Source organism: Pseudopodoces humilis, chromosome 18 (assembly GCF_049639895.1).
Source record: "Pseudopodoces humilis isolate 2021_Gansu_Grassland_sample_001 chromosome 18, ASM4963989v1, whole genome shotgun sequence".
In the NCBI taxonomy this organism is placed as follows: domain Eukaryota; kingdom Metazoa; phylum Chordata; class Aves; order Passeriformes; family Paridae; genus Pseudopodoces; species Pseudopodoces humilis.
Window position 1 is genome coordinate 552,669 of NC_142217.1, and position 20,892 is coordinate 573,560.

General features: G+C 52.2%; 2 protein-coding genes across 2 annotated transcripts in view; one reads left to right on the forward strand and one right to left on the reverse strand.

Annotated features, from left to right (window-relative positions):
• The window catches only part of LOC102107146 (uncharacterized), a 178,884-nt gene that overhangs the window by 38,765 nt on the left and 119,227 nt on the right, over positions 1-20,892 (reverse strand). The gene's annotated exons all lie outside the window — the stretch shown is intronic.
• Positions 565-3,175, forward strand: LOC148182867 (serine/threonine-protein kinase pim-1-like). Its single transcript, XM_088064224.1, has 7 exons — positions 565-573; positions 787-1,092; positions 1,218-1,268; positions 1,473-1,839; positions 2,359-2,535; positions 2,792-2,939; positions 3,129-3,175. Exons 1-6 carry the CDS (start codon positions 565-567, stop codon positions 2,896-2,898), a joined length of 1,017 nt encoding a protein of 338 aa, XP_087920350.1. The 3' UTR covers positions 2,899-2,939; positions 3,129-3,175.

Sequence of the window (20,892 nt, forward strand, 5' to 3'; positions counted from 1 at the left end):
CCTTTTCCATCTTGCCCTGTTTCTCCATCCCATTCATTCCAAATGGATCTCACCTCTAAGATCTGAGACTTGGCAAGTTTTAGACACTGTAAAATACCATGAGCTATACCCAGTTTGCCTTCCCCTGTTTTACTTGGAAAGCAATGCTGGAGACACAATTGCAGTGCTTGGCTCAGGTACAAATTCTGCATTCAGGGAATGTGCTCAGACGGTGTCTGACCCTCAGCAGGGACAAGGCACAGCAGCAGCCAAGGGCATTGCTGTGCCCCTGTGCAGGAGTCCAGACTCTGGCTCTTGGCTCAACAGGGCAAAGTTCCCGTGTTTGGCCAGGCTCAGGGGCTGCCCGGGGAGCGCGGGGCTCGGGGCGGGGCCGAGCGGGCAACGGACAAACGGACACGGGGACAAACGGTCCCGGTGCTTCAGTTGCAGCGGCAGCGGCGGCAGCAGCGAAAGCAGAGAATTTATCAATTCTTGTCTCTCTTCTCCCTCTCCCACTGTCCCGCATCCTCTCCCGGTCTCCCTTTTCCCGTGTCCCCTCATCTCCCAGTCTCCCTCTACCGGGCCATGCCCCCGGTCCGCCCCCGGCCCCGGGCGGGGCTGCCCCGGCCCCGTCCCCGTCCCCGTCCCCGGCCGTCCCTCCGCGGTCTCGCCTCCGCCCAGCTCTGACTGTGCTGGCGCTGGCGCTGCTGGGCGGGCATCATTGCCTGGGGCTGGGGCGGTATCGCTGCCCTTTGGCTCCGCCTGGCCCGACCCCATCCCCGGCCCTGACCCCGACCCCGGCCCCAGCTCCTCCCGGGGCCCGCGGAGGACACAGGCGGTGCGGCCGCTGCCCCCGCCTCCGCTGCGGCTTCCCCGGCCCGAGCTCCGCCGCTGTCGCGTTCCAATGAGGGAACGCCTGCGGATGCCCGGCCCGGGGAGGTCGGGGAGCGCTCGGGGGCCGTTCCTGGCCCCGGGCCGAGCACTGACGGCCGCGTCTCTTCCCCAGGGAAGGCGCAGGAGGCCCTGCAGCAGCGGTACCGAGTGGGTTCACTGCTGGGGCGCGGCGGCTTTGGCAGAGTTTTTGCGGCCACGCGACTCTCGGACGGACTCCCGGTGAGCAGAGGGGCCGGCGGCGGGCGGAGGAGGAGGGGGCGGAGAAGGAGAAGGGGGCGGAGGAGTAGGATGGGGCTGGACACGGTGGGCGGTGAGCTGAATTCGCTGTTCCCTTTGGCTTGCAGGTGGCCATCAAAAAGGTGCCACGGAACCGCGTCCGGCACTGGGGCGAGCTGGTGAGTGAGCGGGGCCAGCGGCAGAAGCCGGGGCGTGCCGGGCGGGGATGAGCCGGGGCCCGGCAGGGTGGGAGCCACCAGGACACCTGGAGGGAGAGCGGGCATGGGGCCAGCGGAGGGCACAGAGCATCCCGGGCTGGCTGAGGGCTTCCCGAGCCCTGGCACGGCCTCAGCCCCACTGACGGCACCGTGCTCCTCCCGCAGCCCGACGGCACCAGCGCACCACTGGAGATAGTGCTGCTGGACAAGGTGTCCACAGGCTTCCCCGGTGTGGTGCAGCTGCTGGAATGGTTTGAGCTCCCCAACACCATCGTGATGGTGCTGGAGCGCCCGGAGCGGTGTCAGGACCTGCGGCGTTTCATTCGGGCACGGAGGTTCCTGTCCGAGGAAGAGGCGCGGGAGCTGTTCCAGCAGGTGCTGGCGGCCGTGTGGCACTGCACCAGCTGCGGGGTTCTGCATAGAGATATAAAACCAGAGAACATCTTGGTTGACCTGGACACCGGCGAGGCAAAATTGATAGACTTCGGCTGTGGCACCTACCTGCAGGACACAGCCTACACTCAGTTTGCAGGTGAGCCCACACAGGGGCAGGCTCCTGGTCCCGGCATCTCCTGGCCCAACCAGGGTGTGGCAGCAGGGATTCTCCCAGGACTGGGGATGGGGCAGCCAGCCTGACAAAATCCCCCGTGGGTGGGGGTAGCAGAGACGGGGCAGCAGAACCTGTGCACCAGCTGGTTTGGTGTGCAGGTGAGAATGGGCTTGGACTGCTCTGCTCACCTGCTTTGCCTTGGTTCAAGACATTTTTTGGGCAATGCCAGCAGGGAGGATGTGGGTATGGTTTTTCCCCAGCACTGAGTGGGTATTTCCCTTTGTGTGTCATGGTCAGGCCTTGCCACGGTTTCCACTGCCCTCTTCCAACACCAGTGGCTTCTTTTCCAACCCCAAGTTTGTACCCAAGTCCCAGGTGCTGGCGAGAGGGCAGCAGGTCACCCCGTGTGCCACTGGTGTAGCCCCCACATGCCCAGGGATGCTGGGGTCAGGCTCTGGGAGCAGCAGCATCCCCCTGATGAGCTCCATCCATATTCCATAGGAACACCATCATACAGTCCCCCGGAATGGAACGACTTTGGGTGGTACCATGGCGAGGCAGCGACCGTCTGGTCCCTGGGCATCCTGCTGCACGAGATGGTCTGCGGGGAGCACCCTTTCAGGAGGGGCAGGAACATCAGATGGGGCCAGCTCCCGCTGCCACAACGGCTCTCCCAAGGTGGATCCTCATCTCTGGGCACGGGGGGAACACCAGTGTTGGGAGACAGCAGCGGGCTCGTGAGCATCCCGCTCTGGCAGCTGCTGAGGAGGTGGCACATGTCCTGCTCTCCTGCTCTCCTCCAAAACAAAGAATTGATGGGAAAGTTTAGGCCCAGCTCTGAGCACATCCAGCGTGGCCTGGGCACAGGAATAGTGGGGCAAAGCAGACAGGAGCCTTCTCCAGCTGACCAGTGGTTTGTGGTTTCTCTCCCCAGACTGCCAAGCTCTGATCAGGTGGTGTTTATCCCTGAACTCCTTGGACAGGCCCTCATTAGAAGACCTGTCCTGTGATCCCTGGATGCAGGATATTCATCAGCCCTAGAAGAAGGGAGAGAGCCACAGGCACAGTGATGCAGGGACCTGGTAAGTTACAGCTCCACACATGCCCTGGCAATCAGCAGCAAAGAAACCCAGACTTTTTTGTCCTGCCTGTGTCACTGCACTGGGGTCACCAAATGGGAACACACAGCCCTTGTGCTGGAGCTGAGCTGCTCTGACCAGCACTGGTGGGCACCATCTGAGCTGGTTTTGCTTGTCCTGGTTCACTGACAGCCGGGCCCTGGGCAGAACCCTGACAGCCTGGTGTCACCCCAGGGAAGAAGGAGCCCCTGGAGAAGCTGGACCAGGTAGGGCTGCTGCTGCTGCTGGAGACATGGAGGAAAACAGCAAGGATGACAACATCTTCCTCCACATGGCCAGCGGGAGCTGGCGATGATGGACTTTGATTCTGGCACCTTCTTCAAAGCCAGGCTCCACAGTGAATTTTCAGGTAAGTCCAGACCCAGGGGATGCTCCCAGATTTGTGCATTGGCCGGGAACCAAAGGTTTCCCCTTTGCTGGGGCAGATGCAACTGATTCCTCAGTGGCTGCCCAGCTGGTTTTTGGCAGGGCTGGGGACGTGGGCTGGGGTGGTTACGAAATGGGAGTGGGATCCTGGCCCTGCCAACAGCCCCCAGCACCCACCGTGCCCCGGGCTGGGGCTGGGGCAGCCAGCCCGACACAAACAAACCCCCATGGCAGGAGCACAGGTGGGACTCCAGAACCTGAGCACGGCTGCTTTGCTGTGCAGGCAAGGGAGGGCTTGGGCTGCTCCACTCCCCTGCTTTGCTTTGGGATCACTGTGATTTTGGGGGACAGTGCAGGGGGAAAGGGAGAAAGCATGGGCTTCCCTCACCCGTGGGTGGGTTTTTCCCTAGAATGTAGGGGTTGGGCCTTCCTCAAGCTCCTGACAGAGATAAGATTTTTTACCATTTTTCTTGTTTCCCCTTTTTGTCTGTAACCTATTTTCATTAATTTGTTGTTTGTTTTTCTCAAGGAAGCGTTCTAGGTGGGGTCCAGTCTGGATCAGGAAGTGCTTGGGACCAGCTGTGGCGTGGATGGGCCGTGCCCTTGGAGAAGACTGAGGACATCGTTTGGGACCAGCTTTTCTTCTGGCAGCGGATGGTGTGAGGTGGGTCCTCATCTCCTTGGCATGGGTGGGACAAGAGCTTTTGGGAGATGGCAGCGGGCACAGGAGCATCCCGCTCTGGGCAGCTGCTGAGGGGCTGGATCTGCCGTGGCTGGCTGCAGGCTGGGCACATGTCCTGCCCTCCTGCTATGCTCCCAAAGGCAGCAGTGATGGGCAGCTTTGGGCCCAGCTCTGAGCACGGCCAGCATGGCCTGGGCACCGCGGCTGGCTGGGACAAGGGGACAGGAGCCTTCAGCTGACGGGCGGTTTCTGGTTTCTCTCCTTGCAGCCGGGCTCTGCGGATGCTGAGGCTGCTCTGGGCTGTGCCAGGGCTCTGCTGGGCTCAGCACCGGGCCGGGATCAGCCAAAGAAGAAACGGTGTGACCTGCAGCAGAGACTTGAGCATTTTGGCAATGCAGCTCAAGTCTGCACAGTGTCCACCTCCAAGGAAAAACATGACACCCCCCAAAAATTAAACTTGTTCCATAACTTCTGAAATGAAATCCATCTGGGATGACCCCAAATGACATTTTTCATCTTGCTCAAGCTGTAGCTCAGCCCTTCTCTGAACAGTTGTGTCCCCACACCTGCCTTTTACTTCCCAACTGCTCCCTTCTTTCCCCCAGTGAGTTCCCAGCCCATCACAGTCTCCATCACACTGCAGCCTTCCTTGATGCCTCTCACCACGAGGAAAGCCAAGCCCCAGTCACAGGGACTGTTGGGGGTTAGGTGTCTTTTTTTAGTTCTGGCTTGCCTGTTGAATTTTTACCCATTAGTTGCGGGGACAACCTAACTCTGGGTACTTGGTGAGTGATTGACAAAAGACAAAGAGTTTGGCCGGGCCCAGGTGGGGAAGGGGGGCAGGAAAAAGGAGGGTGGGGACAGTTTGGCAGGCTTTCTTCAGCTTCAGAGAAGGACACTTTGGGCAAAGAGCTGTTACAGTGGGGAGAAGGGAATTTCACCATCACCCAGACAGAGCTGCTGCTGCTTCTCCTTCCCTTTGTTGGTGCCCTCGCAGCCCCTGTCCTGCCGGGACGTGTGGCAGTGCCAGGCACCACTGTGGAGCTGCTGATCCACCTCAGCCACCGCCCCAGGATCTCAGCTCATCCCTGCTGTTCTAGCTGAGTGTTCCTCAGAGCCCTGCAGGAGCACCGGGACTGCCCAGCAGGTTTACAAAGGGAACTGGGATCTGAGCTGTGCCCTCTGAACCAGCAGAGCCAGCCTCCCTTCAGGGTGAGAAGCCACAACCTCAGTTATAGCCCCGGGTGCCTCCTGTGCCCCAGAGGCACATTGTCCATGCTTTGAGGTGTTAATTTGCATTTCTAAAGCTCCTCTCCTGGCTGCCTGGAATGAAGCTTCTCTTCCTGGGGTGCCATGGGATGACTTACATGGAGGGCTCCCTCCCCCATCTGTTGGTTTTTGGGGGTTTTTTTAAACTATTTTCTATTAACTCTTTACCTTTAAAAGGGCCACATTTCAAGGTCTTCTGGTTTTCAAAATGCAGCTTAAAGGAGAACATGGAAAAACCCATACCATAATTTTGCCATCACTAAGAGCCACGCACAAACATAAATACAAAAATTAGAAAGCAATCAAGTAGTTTCTTTTACTTCTCCTCTGACTAAAAACTGATTCTCATACCCCTGGCCCAAACAGAACTGACAATAGAAAAGTAGAATTATTACGAAAAATTCTTCTAATGGTGTAATCCTTTCACTGAAACTGTGAAAAGCAAAAACTCTCCAATAATGTCTTTAGAGAAATAAAGCATTACTTGATTCTGAACAGAATCATTTCAGCCACACATAGTCTGCATGTGCAGAGAAAATCATTCCATGACATGTGAGTTTTACTAGATGTTTCCTAAACTTTATACAGTCTGAACCCATAGAAATCCATTGGTTTAATGTTCATTGTTTCCAAGCTGTGGAGTCCTTAGTGTTTGGTTTCCTATTGCACCCAGATTTCTGTGCCTCTGATGTGAATTAGGTCGGCACTCCTGGATTTCCTGCTCAGCCTTTTCCAGACCAGGTGTCTCCAGCTGTGCCAGGGCAGTGTCTGGGGTAGATGTTGGTTGATGTTTGCTGCTGGGCCTTGATGTTTTGTTGATGGTCGTTGTCTTTGTGGGAATCTTTTGGGCTCTTCCCAGTCTATTGAGGTGTTAAGCTCATCTCTGCTGAGTGGTGGAACATCCCTTAAAAGAAAAACCCTTTAAAATTCCTTTCCCCAAGGCAAATGCAAAGGAAGCCTGACTGGAGAAATCAAATAAAAAATAATTTTACACTTGGTATATTTTCCAATACTCTAATCCCAGCCAGCCCAGAGTGTGAGCGTAATTGAGAGCCAGAGTGGAATTCTCACGATGCCTTCCCCAGCAGCTGTGGCGAGGGCAGGCACAGAAAGCCCTGAAGCTCCAGCAGTGCCAGCCAGGATTGTCCCGCAGGGGCTGGAGATGCCAAAGGAGGGTGCCCAGGCCGAGGATTTCAGCAGAGGATCTGTGGGCAGGCCCAGGGGCTTCCCCTGCTGGGGAGCCCTGGCTGCTGCTGCCTTGCCTTCAGTGCAGGCTCAGGGGCGGCCTCCCATCCTCCTGCTGCAGCCGGGAAATCCAAATCTCCGGGGCTTCAGAGCCCTTGAGCCGAGGCTGAGGGGTCCCCCCGTGTTCAGCTGTGCTGGGGCTTTTTCTGTGCTCAGGGACACTTGGAATGGGCCGTGCCACTTGGCCACCAGAGCTGCTTCTTTCCACTGCTTCGGCAGGACCCGATGTCCTGGTTGGGTGTGTCGTAGTAGAGATGGACAATGACACCTGTTTCTTCTTCCATCATAGCCAAAGCTTTATTGCACACAGCTTATATTTACATGGTTATCAGAAGGCACCGTGCTTAATTCCAGTTGGTTGGGAACTCAGTTCACTGGTTGGTAATGGTGAGTGTACACGTCAATCCAAACTTTTCTCTCTAACAATGTTTACATACTTTTTCTACTGATTCCCATGGGACAGATCCCTTGTTACTATAGGTGCTCTTGTTTTTCTCCCCAAGAATAGTTTGTTATGTTTACAAACTTTTCATTCTCAAGATGTTTTTGCCTGGGAACTTATCAGGCTACCTGCTAGCTACACTCAGCTGAAGTAAAAAATTCTAAACCTAAAAATGATTTTCCAAGTCCTTTCTTTTGTAAGGTTTTACCTTTATGTGACAGGGTGTTGTGGACAGCAAAGTCCAAAGGTGGGTGTGTCTCAAATCTCTCCCAGCCCGGGTCTGGATCTCTCTCAATCCAATGCAGGCATGGGTTTCTTCCCAGCCCCCTCTCCAGGCTGTTCAAACAGGAGGCTGGGTTAAACCCTTCCCCTGTCCTCAATTCTAAATCCTGCTGTGCCACTGAACAAGTTTCATACTGCAGTCATCGAGCTCTGCTCATCCATTTAGAGGCTCTGGTGGGGTACGTGGGAGAAGGTGAGGAGGGGTCCCCGGGGGTCGTGTCCCCCCCCGGGAGCGCCTGTGACTCCCCCATGTCCCCCCCATGCCAGGCTCACCCCCTTTTGTCTCTGCCAGAGCTCCTGACCCAGCTCCTGCTGTGCCCTGGGAGGGGCTTTGGGGAGCCCTTGTGGGACCCCCTTGGATCCCCATTCCTGGGACCCCCCGCATCTCCTTCCCCAGCTTCGGGACCCCCTGCACCCCCTTCTCCTGCACCAACAGCACCCTGCACCCCCTTTCCCGGGGATCCTCCTCTGCCAGCCCCTGGATCCCCCGGTTCCGTCAGCCCGGGGACCCCCGGAGCCCCATTCCCGGCCATCCCGGGGCACCGCACCCCCAGGCCTCCCTTTCCTGGGAAAGCCGAGCTGGGCACGGGGCTCTCCAGCCGCTCTGGGATTTCTGATCACCCAAAGGAGAGGGAGAGAGCAGCAGAGAGAGAGAGAAGGAGATTGGGAATCGGGGCTCGGGCTCCCAGCGCCCGCTCCTGCTCCGCCGGGGCTGGGGAGCCGCAGCCGCAGGAGAAATGGGATCCGCGGATCCCGGGGCTTCCCCCGCTTTGGGCCGAAGCCGGCGGGTTCCAGACAGAGTTTGAGCGCAGGGCCCGGGAGTTCAGCCCAGCCCGGCGCGGGGGTCCCGCAGTGCGCGGCCGAGGAGGGTCCCGGGGGATCCCGGGAGGGGATCCAGGGGAATTCCCTGGGATTGCCCCGTCCCCTCCCCCCGCGCTCCCTCGGGCACTTTCGCTTCCGCCTTGCCCGCCCTGCGCCGCCGGGATCTGCCCGGCGACCGGTGACGTCACTGCAGCCTCGGGCTGCCACTGGCGGGCAGCAAAGAGCGGCGCCAATGGCGGGGCCGGAGGCGGCTCTGGGGGCGGGGCCGGGGCTGTGGGCGGGGCCGCAGCGTTGCAGCGCGATGGCTCCAGCGCTGGGGCCGGGGGCGCTCCCGGGGGGCGGCGAGAGGTGAGGGGGACCCCCGGCACCGGGACTCTTTGATCGCCCATTCCGGAGCGCCGAGGGGCCCCTAAACCCCCATTCCTGGGCGCCGCCATCCCACCGAACCCCCATTCCCGGCCGTGGGTCCTGTTATAAATGCAAAGGCAAATTTGGGTTAAATAAAAGAACAATTTATTATAAAACAATTTTTATAAAAAAATAAACAATGAGGAAAAACCACAATAAAATAAACAGCGCAGCGCTGGGTGGACAGGGGTCTATACCCAAAGGTATAGGTGTTCCCAAATCCACAAAGGAGGGTAGACTGTCCGGGGTTTTTATAGGGATTTTGTGTCCTGAGGCCAAATTCCAGGCAGGCACCATTCACCAAGGGTCCTTGATTGTTGGATGAATTGATTTCCTGGCGTTGGAGAATAGAGTCAAATAGACATCCGGGCAGAGTCTCCTCATATGTAAAGAAGTTCTGAGTGTTCCTTGATTTCATTTTGGTTCAGGCCATCTGGATGGGATGGTTGGATCGGGTTGGAGCTGATGGATATCTTGGCTGGACTTTTTTTCCCTTTGTCTGCCTGATTGCTTCCCCAACAGTGGCCTGCAAGGCGGGGTGTTCAGGTCCGGTGATGAGTATCTCGTCAGAGCCCTTCCCTGTCAGCCTGATGGCCCATGTCCTGTTCATTCTTTTCCGTTGATGGGCGCCGGCTAGGATCGTTATCTCTCGAGTGGGAATTCGCGACTAGATCTGGGAAGGACTTGTGGGCCACACTGTACTTTATATTTTATATTATTATCGCTACAAATATATTTATTTAGATCTCTACGAATTTTTATAAGTTCATTTATCACAGTCCCCCGCCTAATAATCCATCACATTAAAAATTCGTGTTATTTTATCCAATCCTACGGGGGAAGGACTATAATTTTCACTCACATTCATTTTCTTCCCAGTCCGTTAACGAATTCCCACAATATTCTTGTGCCAGGTTATGTTTATTTTCAAAATTCTTTAAGGCCTTCATTGCGTTTTTGTTTTCCTTTTCCTCCTCTAATTTCATTAGTTTAGATAGGGAAGTAGGTTTCCCTTGTGCCTTCTCAGGGTCGATTGGAAGGGTGGCAATCTGCATTCCTTGCACCACAGAGTGAATTAGTCTGATGAAGCAAGGAATTAAGCAGGGAAGGAAAATGATTCTGGCAATTGAACAAGTTATGAAGAATACTAGCTTCTTCCACCAAGCCCCTTGCCCGAATATTTGGTCCCACCAGGAGGATTGTAGGATTGAATTCCATTTTTGGACTGGTACATGCGCTACTTTCTTTATTTCAGCAGCCAATCCTTTTATTGTTTCCCCGTAATCGTCTATTTCCATACAACACTCAGATTCGTTGTATCTGCCACACACTCCTCCCTCCTCGGCTAGCAGATAATCGAGAGCTAGTCTGTTTTGATACACAAAAGCTCTCATTTGTGAATGTTGTTTGGCTAGGAGTTCCAGGGCTTCTGAAGTGTGGTTGGAAACTACCTCTACCACTGCTTGCAACCTGATAAGTCTGTTGAGGAGATAAATGGGGGTTCTGTAACCCCAGCTGCCATCATTTGCCCAAGTAGCGGGCCCATAATATTGAATGATTCTTTCGGCAGGCCATTCTTCCTCGTTCCACTTCTGGTTGCCTCCCGCCATTGGTAGTTCCCGTTTTAATTCCCTCCTTTGTCTGTTTAATGTCTCAAAGAGAGGGGCTCCCAATGATTTACTCTCTGTTTTAGGTAGAGTAAAGAAAAAGGGCCGAATTATTCCAAGTGTGCAGGATCCTTTCCACCTTCTAGGTAGCTCACTGTATGCCTTTTTTCCACATATCCAATATATGCCATCAGGAGCTTCCCAACCCTTGTTCAACTTTGCCGGATCATCCCAATATTCTTTCAGGCCTATTAGCTCATGGAAGGGATTGGCCCCAGAGTTTTTGTACCAGCAAAGTCCAATTATTTCCATCCATTCACAGTTATTTTCCCGGGAGCGACTCCAATAGCCCGCGGGTGGTTCAGGTTGCCAAACTTTTGTTTTGCTGTCCGAATTCACCGTGAGTGTGCTTACACACGGGGTATAGCCTACTAAATCAGTGAATTCTTTTCCTTCTCTGCTAATGCAGACGGTACCGATTATTCTTTGGTCTATAACCCATCCCTCTGGTCTTTGTTTTGTTTTTGACATTTTAGAGCCTTCCCATTTTAGAAGTTGCTCTGGGGTTAGTCCCTCTCCCTTCCAAGGCCATCTTTCAGCCGATTTTAAACCGCCACAGATCCAACAGTTAGATAGACCTAATTCTGTGGCTATTTCTTGCATTAGATCTATGAAAAGATTCTGGTTGGGGGCTGGCAATCCCCAATTGCTGTATTGTTTCTCTAATTGCTCATAGTGCTCACTAAGAGAGTTAAGCCTCTCTTGTTCTAGCCTCTTTTTCCGAGTTTCCACTTCTCGCCTCTTTAATTCTAGGGTTAGTTGTTTTATTTTGTTTTCAGGGTCCATCCCTTCCTCATCTCTGGAGAAGCAGAACACTTGGTCGAATTGCAAACATACTCGGTCATCATCACTTTTTAACAAATCAAGAATTATCGGTTCATTATTAAAAGAGGCTTTCTCTTCATGTTTTAAATTTTTACCTTCCCAATACACTTTCCCTCCCATGGTACACATTTTTAAGTTTGCTTTATTGTAACATAAAGGGTTAACCTTATAATATGCTAAAAAGGTGGATTGTCTTTTTCCTCCTATCCAGACAGTTTTGTTACATTGGCTGCAGATTGGAATTGGAGGGAGCATTCCCACTTCTCTCCTATACCTGAAGTGGGTAGCTTTAGTTTTTCTTCTCATAGGAGTTTTAGACTGCCCGTCCTTAAAACTTGCCCTTGAGTGATAACACCAGACCTCCCCTTTTAGTTCACAGAGATTATACCGAGTGCCGTTGGATAAACAAAACCCCTTTTGTTGTTCTGGAGGACAGTCAATTATTCGTCCGGCATCTGTGGCAGTCTGACACTGCTCACACTTCCCTAGGGGACGCTCCCCCAGAGGTACCTCGGGACTCATTCCCTTGGTCAAGCACATGGCTAGATTCAGGACTATCAGGATTCCCCACCGGTGTATCCCTCTGCCTTGCCCTTCGCCCATATAAAAATATACGGCGGGGATTACCATCTTCTCGGCAGCAAGGATATTCTTCAGGGGCCCTTGTAGTCCTTATGGCGTACCTTCTTTTGAAAGCAGCCCACCGAGACGACTTAATCGTGTCTGTCCTGCACGGTACCTTTACTGTCTTTCGGCACTCGATTTCCAAAGCTTCTGCCTTGGAGTCTAGCTTCCCCCTTACCCCTTTTTTGGAAAAGTAGGAACCACTCAGGAGAGTCGAGTTCTAACAACCCCGCCCTGGTGGCAAGTATTAAGAGACGGCTAGTCAAATCCTGTTCTTTTTCTAGACACTTTGTACACAATCCCTTAGGTTTGTACCCTCCCCAACAGTGGGTTACCCAAATCTGGTTACAATAAGCGCACTTAAAATGTATAAACGGAAAACAATCACACTCAGGGTTGATACAACTTATCTGGTCGTCACTGGTCATTTGTGGTGACGCTGGAGCCTAATTTTCAGTTCTCCCGGAGGGGTGGTGACTTTCCACTTGGAGGTGTCGTATTCCTTTACTTTTTTTACTCGAGATGAGTGCGTCCAACCTCTTTCTGCAGTCCGGACAGCTGCGTCTGTGGTCAGGAGAACCAGGAAAGGTCCTTCCCAATGGGGGGTGAGGGGAAGCTCCTTCCAAGCTTTGACGAGGACTTTATCTCCAGGCTGTATCTGGTGTATTGCGAATCCCAGAGTGGCGCTTTGGGGGATCAGTCCTCGTTTTCGCAATTCCTGTAAATTTTTGTTGATAGCAATGAGATATGGTTGTATTTGCACATCCTCCACTTGAGGGTGTCCTACTGGCATTCCATGTTTGTATGGCATCCCGTACAACATTTCAAAAGGGGACAGACCCGTTTCAGAATGGGGCATTGTTCTAATATTTAGCAAAGCAAGGGGGAGACACTTAATCCATGACATTTTCGTCTCTATCATGAGTTTAGACAATTGGGATTTAAGTGTTTGGTTCATTCTTTCCACCTGCCCGGAACTCTGAGGATGCCAGGGAGTGTGGTATTGCCACCTAATACCCAGAGCCTCTGAAATTTGTTTTATAATTTTTGAAGTGAAATGAGTTCCTTGATCCGAATCAATACAGTCCACTATCCCATACCTAGGGATGATTTCTTCTAATAGAATTTTTGATACTGTTTGGGCTGTAGCCCTTGCCCTGGGAAAGGCTTCTACCCAGTGCGTTAGTTTGTCAACTATTTCTAATAAGAATTTATATCTACCGATTTTTGGTAATTCGGTGAAGTCCACCTGGATCCTCTCAAATGGTCGGTATGAGAGAGGACGCCCTCCCCAAACAGTTTGTTTGGAGTTGGATCTATTCACTTTTTGGCAAACCACACACCCCTGTACCTCTTGCTTGGCAATTTCAAAAATCCCCTTGCACCCAAAAAATTTCAGGAACTGATCAGCCAGTGCCCGAGTTCCCCAATGGGTCTGTTTGTGTAGTCTTTGTAATACTCTCCTTGCCACTCCCTTCGGGATTAGTTCCCTCCCATCAGGTAACCACCATTTTCCTTGTTTCATGACTCCCCCTATTTTCTTGAATTCTTCAATCTCTTTCTCTGAAGGGAGCATGGGGATTTCAGGCGATTCCTCCGGAGTCACCTCGGGAATACTTACGGTGAGCAGAGCTGCTCGTTTTGCCTCTTTATCGGCTAGGTTGTTACCTCGGGTTTGAAACTGCAACCCTGTCTGGTGTCCTTTTACATGGACAACTGATATTTCTCTCGGTTCTCGGACAGCCTGTAGAATCTGTCGGATTATTTCCCCATGAATTAGGTCTTTTCCTTTAGTATTTATCAGACCTCTTTCTTCCCAAATTTTTCCAAAAGTGTGTACCACACCGAAAGCATACCGTGAATCTGTGTATATGGTCCCTCTCCTTCCTTTCAACCTCCGGAGGGCTCTCAGGAGAGCATAGAGCTCGCAAGCTTGTGCAGACCAGCTTGCTTTCAAAGGACCAGATTCTACAACTTCCCCGGATGCACCATTTATTATCGCATATCCTGATTTTCTTTTTCCCTCAATAATTTTCGAAGATCCATCTACAAACCACTTCTCTCCCCCTTCCAACTCCTGATCCTCTAAGTCCGGTCTTATTCTGGTCTGCAGCTCCACGATCTCAGAACAATCATGTACTAATTTCTCTAGAGGTTCACCGAATAAAAACTGAGGAGGATTTTGTGCAGAAGTGGTTTTCAATTCCAAACCGGGTGAGCTGATTAAGATGGCTTCATATTTCAGGAGCCTGGAATCAGTCAGCCACTTCTCTGCTTTTTGCTGCAATATGTTTCTCACATCGTGGGGAGTGTAAACTACCAGGGGAGCCCCAAAAGTTATTTTTTTCGCTTCTCCCACTAACAGAGCCACTGCTACAATTGCTTGTAAACACGTAGGCCAACCCCGACTGACTGGATCTAAGATCTTTGAAAGAAACCCTATAGGCTTCCTTTTGTCTGCCCATTCCTGAGTCAGGACTCCCTGTGCTGTTTGTCCACTCACATCCACATACAACTGGAATTCTTTATTCGTATCTGGTAGAGTTAGTACCGGGGCAGTCATAAGAACAGTTTTTAATTTCTGGAAATTAGACTCATCCTGTTCAGTCCACTTCAGCCTGTCAGTGTTTAATCTTTCATACAAAAACTTCACTTTTTCACTGAAACCCTCAATCCACTGCCTGCAATATCCCAAGAGCCCTAGAATTTGTCTAATTTGCCTCTTTGTTTTTGGTGCAGGCAATGCAAGGATGCCTGCTACCCTCTCTGGGTCCAATTTTTTTTTCCCTTGAGATATCCAATGTCCGAGGTATTTTATTTCAGGCTCTGTGAATTGCAGCTTGGATTTTGATACTTTCAAACCTTTCCTTCCTAGAAAGTTTAACAAGGCAATCGTGCTTTTCCTCACGCTCTCTTCAGTCGGTCCAGCTATTAGCAAGTCATCTACATACTGCAAAAGCTTTGTCCTGTCCTCAAGAGCAAATTGGGTTAACATTTGTTCTAAAGCTTGTCCGAAAAGGTTCGGAGACTCCACAAACCCCTGGGGGAGGACCGTCCACCTTAGCTGTTGCTTACGGTTTGTATCTGGGTCCTCCCACTGAAATGCAAAATAATCTCTACTCCTTTCATCCAGAGGGCAGGTCCAAAAAGCATCTTTCAAATCAATTACACTATACCACACATCTTCTGGTGAGAGTCTATTTAGTAAAGTATAGGGGTTGGCCACCACCGGGAATCTAGTCCGGGTCCTAGCGTTTACCGCTCGTAGGTCCTGGACCAATCGGAAGCTGCCATCCGTCTTCTTTACAGCCAGGATGGGGGTGTTGTGACATGCAAGGTTCTAAAGTACCCCCTTTTAGGAGGTCATCAATTATTTGTTTCAACCCCCTTCTCCCTTCCATCGGGATGGGATATTGTTTAACCCTTATAGGGTCCTCAGAGTTCTCGATTTCTATTTTGATAGGTTTGATATCTAGCTTTCCTACCTCTCCCTTTGAATGCCATACTTCAGGGTTTATTTTCTCCTCATCTTTAGGAGTCAACTTAAATATTTTCACCACCAATTCAGAATTTTTAATCATGATATTAATTCTTAAAGCGACAATCATGTCCCTTCCTAACAAATTGTAATCTGCTTCTTCCACTAATAGTAAATTCCCTAAGCAAATTTTATTTTCAGATTCTATTTCCACATCTTTTATTACAGGCACTTCAAAGGGGTCTCCCTTTGCACCGATTACAAAAACTTTTTCTCTGCTAGCCACACATCCGTATGGCAATTTCTGCAGGGTACTTCTCTCTGCCCCAGTATCCACAAGAAAACTTACCTCCTGTCGTTGGGGTCCCACTTTTAATTTTATCAAGGGCTCCTTGGATGTTCTGGTCCCCAAATTAAAGAGCCCCTGACACCCCTAATCTTCCTGAAAAATTTTCTCATCTTTTATTCTTTGTTTACAATTCCGCTGAACGTGTCCTACCTGTTTACAGTAGTAGCATTCAGGGGGCTCTCTCCGTGGGGCCGGGGCTGCCCGGTGAGAACCTCGACTTTTTCCGGGTAGTGTTTTAAACTTACCCTGCATCTGCTCTTGTTTCTGGACCTCTTTCACCGCAGTTACTAAAACCTTAGCTTGCAATTTCTGCTTCTCATCTTCTCTCCTCATGTATACTTTTTGAGCTTCCCTTAGGAGCTCCTGGAGGCTTTTATCTTGCCACCCCTCGATCTTTTCTAATTTTCTCCTAATGTCTTCCCAAGATTTAGCAACGAATTGTGTTTTTAACAGAACCTCCCCCACAGGAGAGTTCGGGTCAGTCCCAGAGTAAATCTGTAAACTTCGCCGTAATCTCTCGATCCATTCAGTGGGTGGTTCCTCTTTTCCTTGACACTCTCCAAAAACTTTGCTAATATTCTGGCCCCTAGGGACCGCTTCTCTTATACCTTGTACAATTACGCTCCTTAAATCCATCATGTTCCGTCTGCCTTCCTCCGTCTGTGCATTCCAGCTCGGGCTTACACTAGGCCATTTCTGGTTACCTGGCGTCCCCTGTGGATTGCGTCTGTCCCAGTCTCTGATACCGGCTTGTTTAATCATCTCTCTTTCCTCCTGATTAAACAATGATCTCAGGATTGCCATAAGATCATCAAAGGTATAGATACTACTCCCTAAAAATTCATCTAACCTCTCAGCCACACCAAAAGGGTCATCCAACAACCGCCCCATCTCTTTTTTAAATGCCCTTACATCTCCAGAGTTAAGGGGTACATTCACAAAACCGATCACTCCCGGGGCCGTCGGTACTTCCCTAAGAGGGAACAACTGGTGCCCCTCTTCACTCTCTCCCCATTCATTATCCATCATTCTCGCTCTCAAATGGGTTCTACTTGCGGGAGGGGAGTTGGTGATTGTGGGTTGCCTCCCCGTTACCAATTGTGGGAATTCTGCCGCCACCCGGCTGAAGGGAGGGATCCCCTCCATTGTATGGGAGGGTCCCGGTTGTGGCGGCTGGACCGGCAAGGACGGATAGGGTGATCCCCAGCCTTGTGCAGGAGAAACCTCCGAGGAGGTTGCTGTGACTACGGTGTTTACAGGCGGGGAAAGGGGAAGGGCTGCCGGCATCGCTGCTGGCCCCGAGTCTCCCGCTTGAGACACACGTATCTCAGTGGGTTGGTCTCGGGGGCCCAAGGGTGCTGAAGGCACCACTTGATCTGCAGAGGAAGGTCCCGCTGGTCCACGATATGGGGGTGGTAAGTGATCGAGGGGTTCCCAGGACTCAGCTCTCGACTCACGTTTTTCTTTTTGTTTTATTGGGAATAGCCCTACTCTGACGTTTACCCAGAGCTTAGCATATTCCCTCTCCTCAGGATCTGAGGGGACCTTGTTCTCCACATAGGAGAATAACTTATTACACGTCCATTTTTCAAATGTGCCTAACACTGGCCAAGTGAGATGACTTCTCAACTCCTGTCCTCCCCAAACCTCCATACAATAATGTATCAATTTTTCCTTTGATTTCCCCTTCCTCTGGGGACAATCTTCCCAGTGTTTTAGCATCCACCCCAAGGGACTTTCCAGCGGGATGTCTGGTGATTCCTCCCCCTGATCGGAGGAATTTTTCCCTGTGCTTCTTCTTTGAAGCTTACTCTTTTTCTGCCCCATACTTCGCAAATATATTTTCTTACCTTTCTTCGACTTCTCCGTGAGTCGGTATCCGTTTCTGCGTTGTGTACTTACTCTAGGAATCAAAATTTGCCGATACTCACCCTTCAGCGAGCTGAGCTGAGGTCTCTTGTAATCGGTACTTTTGATCCTCTTCTGGACCTCTACCTGGGTCCGTTAACTAAAAGGGTTTACCAGTTCCCGAGCTCGACAGGACGTATCCTTCCCCTTTTAGTTCCTTGCGATCAGTCCCCAAGACACCCTTTGGCCTCAGGTTTTTACAAGTGTGTGTCGAGAGAAAAAAAGCTTTCACTCTGTATTGCTTCCTTCGCGGCCGGCCAATTCCCTCGCGGGAGGATGGAAACGCAGCCTTGAAGTCCACACTCGCCCCGTGATCAGATCACGTCTCACACACTCGCCCGATCGCCCACTCAACCAGCAGTACTTACAGCTATTTTCCTGCGTGGGTGTCTTTGTGCACAATAGACGTTTTACGAGCAAAACAAGCCGCGGCTTCCCGAAGGCTCCGTGCCTTCCCGAGCTCTCCGATCTGGATCCTTTTCCTTTTTATTGTGGTTTTTATCTCAGCCTAAATTTGGTTCGGACGTCGGAACGAGCTACGGGGGCTCTCAACTCACCAGGCCGCCAAAATCAGCGGGGGTACCCGTCCTGGGCAGTGAGATTCCCCGCAGTTTCTCCGATCCGAGTCACGGCACCAATCTGTTATAAATGCAAAGGCAAATTTGGGTTAAATAAAAGAACAATTTATTATAAAACAATTTTTATAAAAAAATAAACAATGAGGAAAAACCACAATAAAATAAACAGCGCAGGGCTGGGTGGACAGGGGTCTATACCCAAAGGTATAGGTGTTCCCAAATCCACAAAGGAGGGTAGACTGTCCGGGGTTTTTATAGGGATTTTGTGTCCTGAGGCCAAATTCCAGGCAGGCACCATTCACCAAGGGTCCTTGATTGTTGGATGAATTGGTTTCCTGGCGTTGGAGAATAGAGTCAAATAGACATCCGGGCAGAGTCTCCTCATATGTAAAGAAGTTCTGAGTGTTCCTTGATTTCATTTTGGTTCAGGCCATCTGGATGGGATGGTTGGATCCGGGTTGGAGCTGATGGATATCTCGGCTGGACTTTTTTTCCCTTTGTCTGCCTGATTGCTTCCCCAACAGTGGCCTGCAAGGCGGGGTGTTCAGGTCCGGTGATGAGTATCTCGTCAGAGCCCTTCCCTGTCAGCCTGATGGCCCATGTCCTGTTCATTTTTTTCCGTTGATGGGCGCCGGCTAGGATCGTTATCTCTCGAGTGGGAATTCGCGACTAGATCTGGGAAGGACTTGTGGGCCACACTGTACTTTATATTTTATATTATTATCGCTACAAATATATTTATTTAGATCTCTACGAATTTTTATAAGTTCATTTATCACAGTCCCACCCTGCACTCCCTTATCCGGCACCAGGAACGCCTGTGTGGAGGAATGGCTAGAGAGCAAAGGTCATATTCCCATGCAGCAGTTAGCTGGGAAAGAGTTAGACAATGGAGTACAGTTGGTGTGAGATGTTGCAAAGTTCAGGAAGGCCTTAGTGATAACTGTTAACTGAGAACAGGATGCTGTGATCAGAAGAATGTGAATTCAGCATAGATGAGCGATCACAGGAATGTAGAATTAGGTGGAGTTGACCTTAAATGAAATACCCAATAATGAGCTTTCTTTTGCACTATGTATGAGCCTAATTACTGATGCTATATAAGTGGTTTTAGAGTTGCTAATAAACGAGACTTGCTGATCATTCATATTCAGTGCTGCATTTTCTCCCGCCGAACTCATTATGCCTGCACCCCTTTCGCGGCCATCCCGCCTCCTGCAGCCCCCAGAGCCCCCTTCTCCTTGACCCATTTACCCCCCGGACCCCTATTCCTGCCTCCCCCAGCAGCCAGCCCCTGCTTTCCTCAGCACTCAGGACACCCGGGACCCCTATTCCCAGCCATCCCAGCTTTCCCTGCCCTGTCCTGGCAATGGGGACAGCGGGGACCCTTGGAGCTCCCTTTCCTGGATACAGGAACGCCCTGAACTCCAGCCATGCCACATCTAGCCAGCCCTAGCCTCCCCTCCTGTCAGTCCTGGCATCCCCAAATGCCCTTCCCGGCTCTCCCCGTTCCCCCTTTCCTTCAGCCGTGACCCCCCAATCCCAAATCTCCAAATGTCCCCCCAGTTCTCCTCTCCCTGCGTTCCCTGCACGCGGTGCTGTCGGAGCCCGGCCCGGGCTTCCCGCACTCCATGTCCATGGGGTCCCTGGCTGGGATCCCCTTCCAGCGCCGCCGCAGAGAGCGGGGCCGGGCGGAGCCGAGCCGGGATCTTGGGATAGCCAGGGCTGGGATATTGGGATAGCCAGGGCTGGGATATTGGGATAGCCAGGGCTGGGATATTGGGATAGCCAGGGCTGGGATATTGGGATAGCCAGGGCTGGGATATTGGGATAGCCAGAGGCGGCACAAGGAGCGGCACCGGCACGGGGCCAGCGGGGAGCTGCAGATGCTGCAGCAGCGGCACAGCCAGAGCGGGGCTGAGCGGGGGGAGCCGGGGCTGGGGGATCTGTGGGGCTGCGATGGCAACTGTGGCACCGCCATGGGGATCCCTGAGATCCAGGCTGAGGGATTAACAAATTCCCTGGCTCACAGCTGCAGGGAATGTCTCCGGAAATATGTCAGATATGGGCGGGAGGCGCTGGAGTGTAAAGGTGGGGAGGGCAGAATTCCCATGGGAATATGGGAATGTGTTATTTGGGAGGGCAAATCCATGGCTGGGAAATCCATGGAAATTCCATGGATGGATCTCAGACATCCCATTCCGGTGGGACCTCCATGGATGGATCCCACTGCTGTTCCATGGGCAGATCTCCCCATCCCACTGCCATGGAAGTTCCAATCCGGTTCCCTTTCAAACCCATCCTGGGGGTCGCCCTGTTCTTTGCCATCCCCACCCCCCCACAAGACTTTGGGGGGTCTCCCCATGACCCACTCAGCCCCCAACACTCATCCTGGGTCCCCCCTCATCCCCCCACAACGGGAATTCCTGGGAGTCCCCCCGTGTCCCCTCCCCCAGGACTTTAGGGGTCCCACCCGACCTGTCCGTGCACCCCCAGATTTCTTCCACAGCCCCCCTGTGATGGTGGAGGGTGGGGGCCGAGTGCTGGTGCCCCCCTGTCTGCAGCAGATCCAGCGGTGAGGGCAGTTCGGGGGGTCCCTCAGCATTTGGGGTCCCTGGGATTTGGGGTGAGCCCCCGGGCCCCCCAGGATCTCCCTGAACACGCTGACGCTGCCCGTGCGCAGTGAGAAGGTTCAAACCCGGCACGGGGTCCCCAGCACTGCTACCCACATTGCCCAGGTACCCCCAAACCTGCCGAGAACCCCCAAACCCCCCGGGACACCCCAACCTCCCCTGATCCCAAACACAGCCCTGGATGCTCCAAAAACTCCCCAAGACCACAAAACCCCATACAGACATTGAGAAGGTTCATACATGGTATGGGGTCCCCATCTCCATCACCAGCAGGTACCCCAAAACAGCCTTGAGATCCCAAATTCCACCCCTGGAATC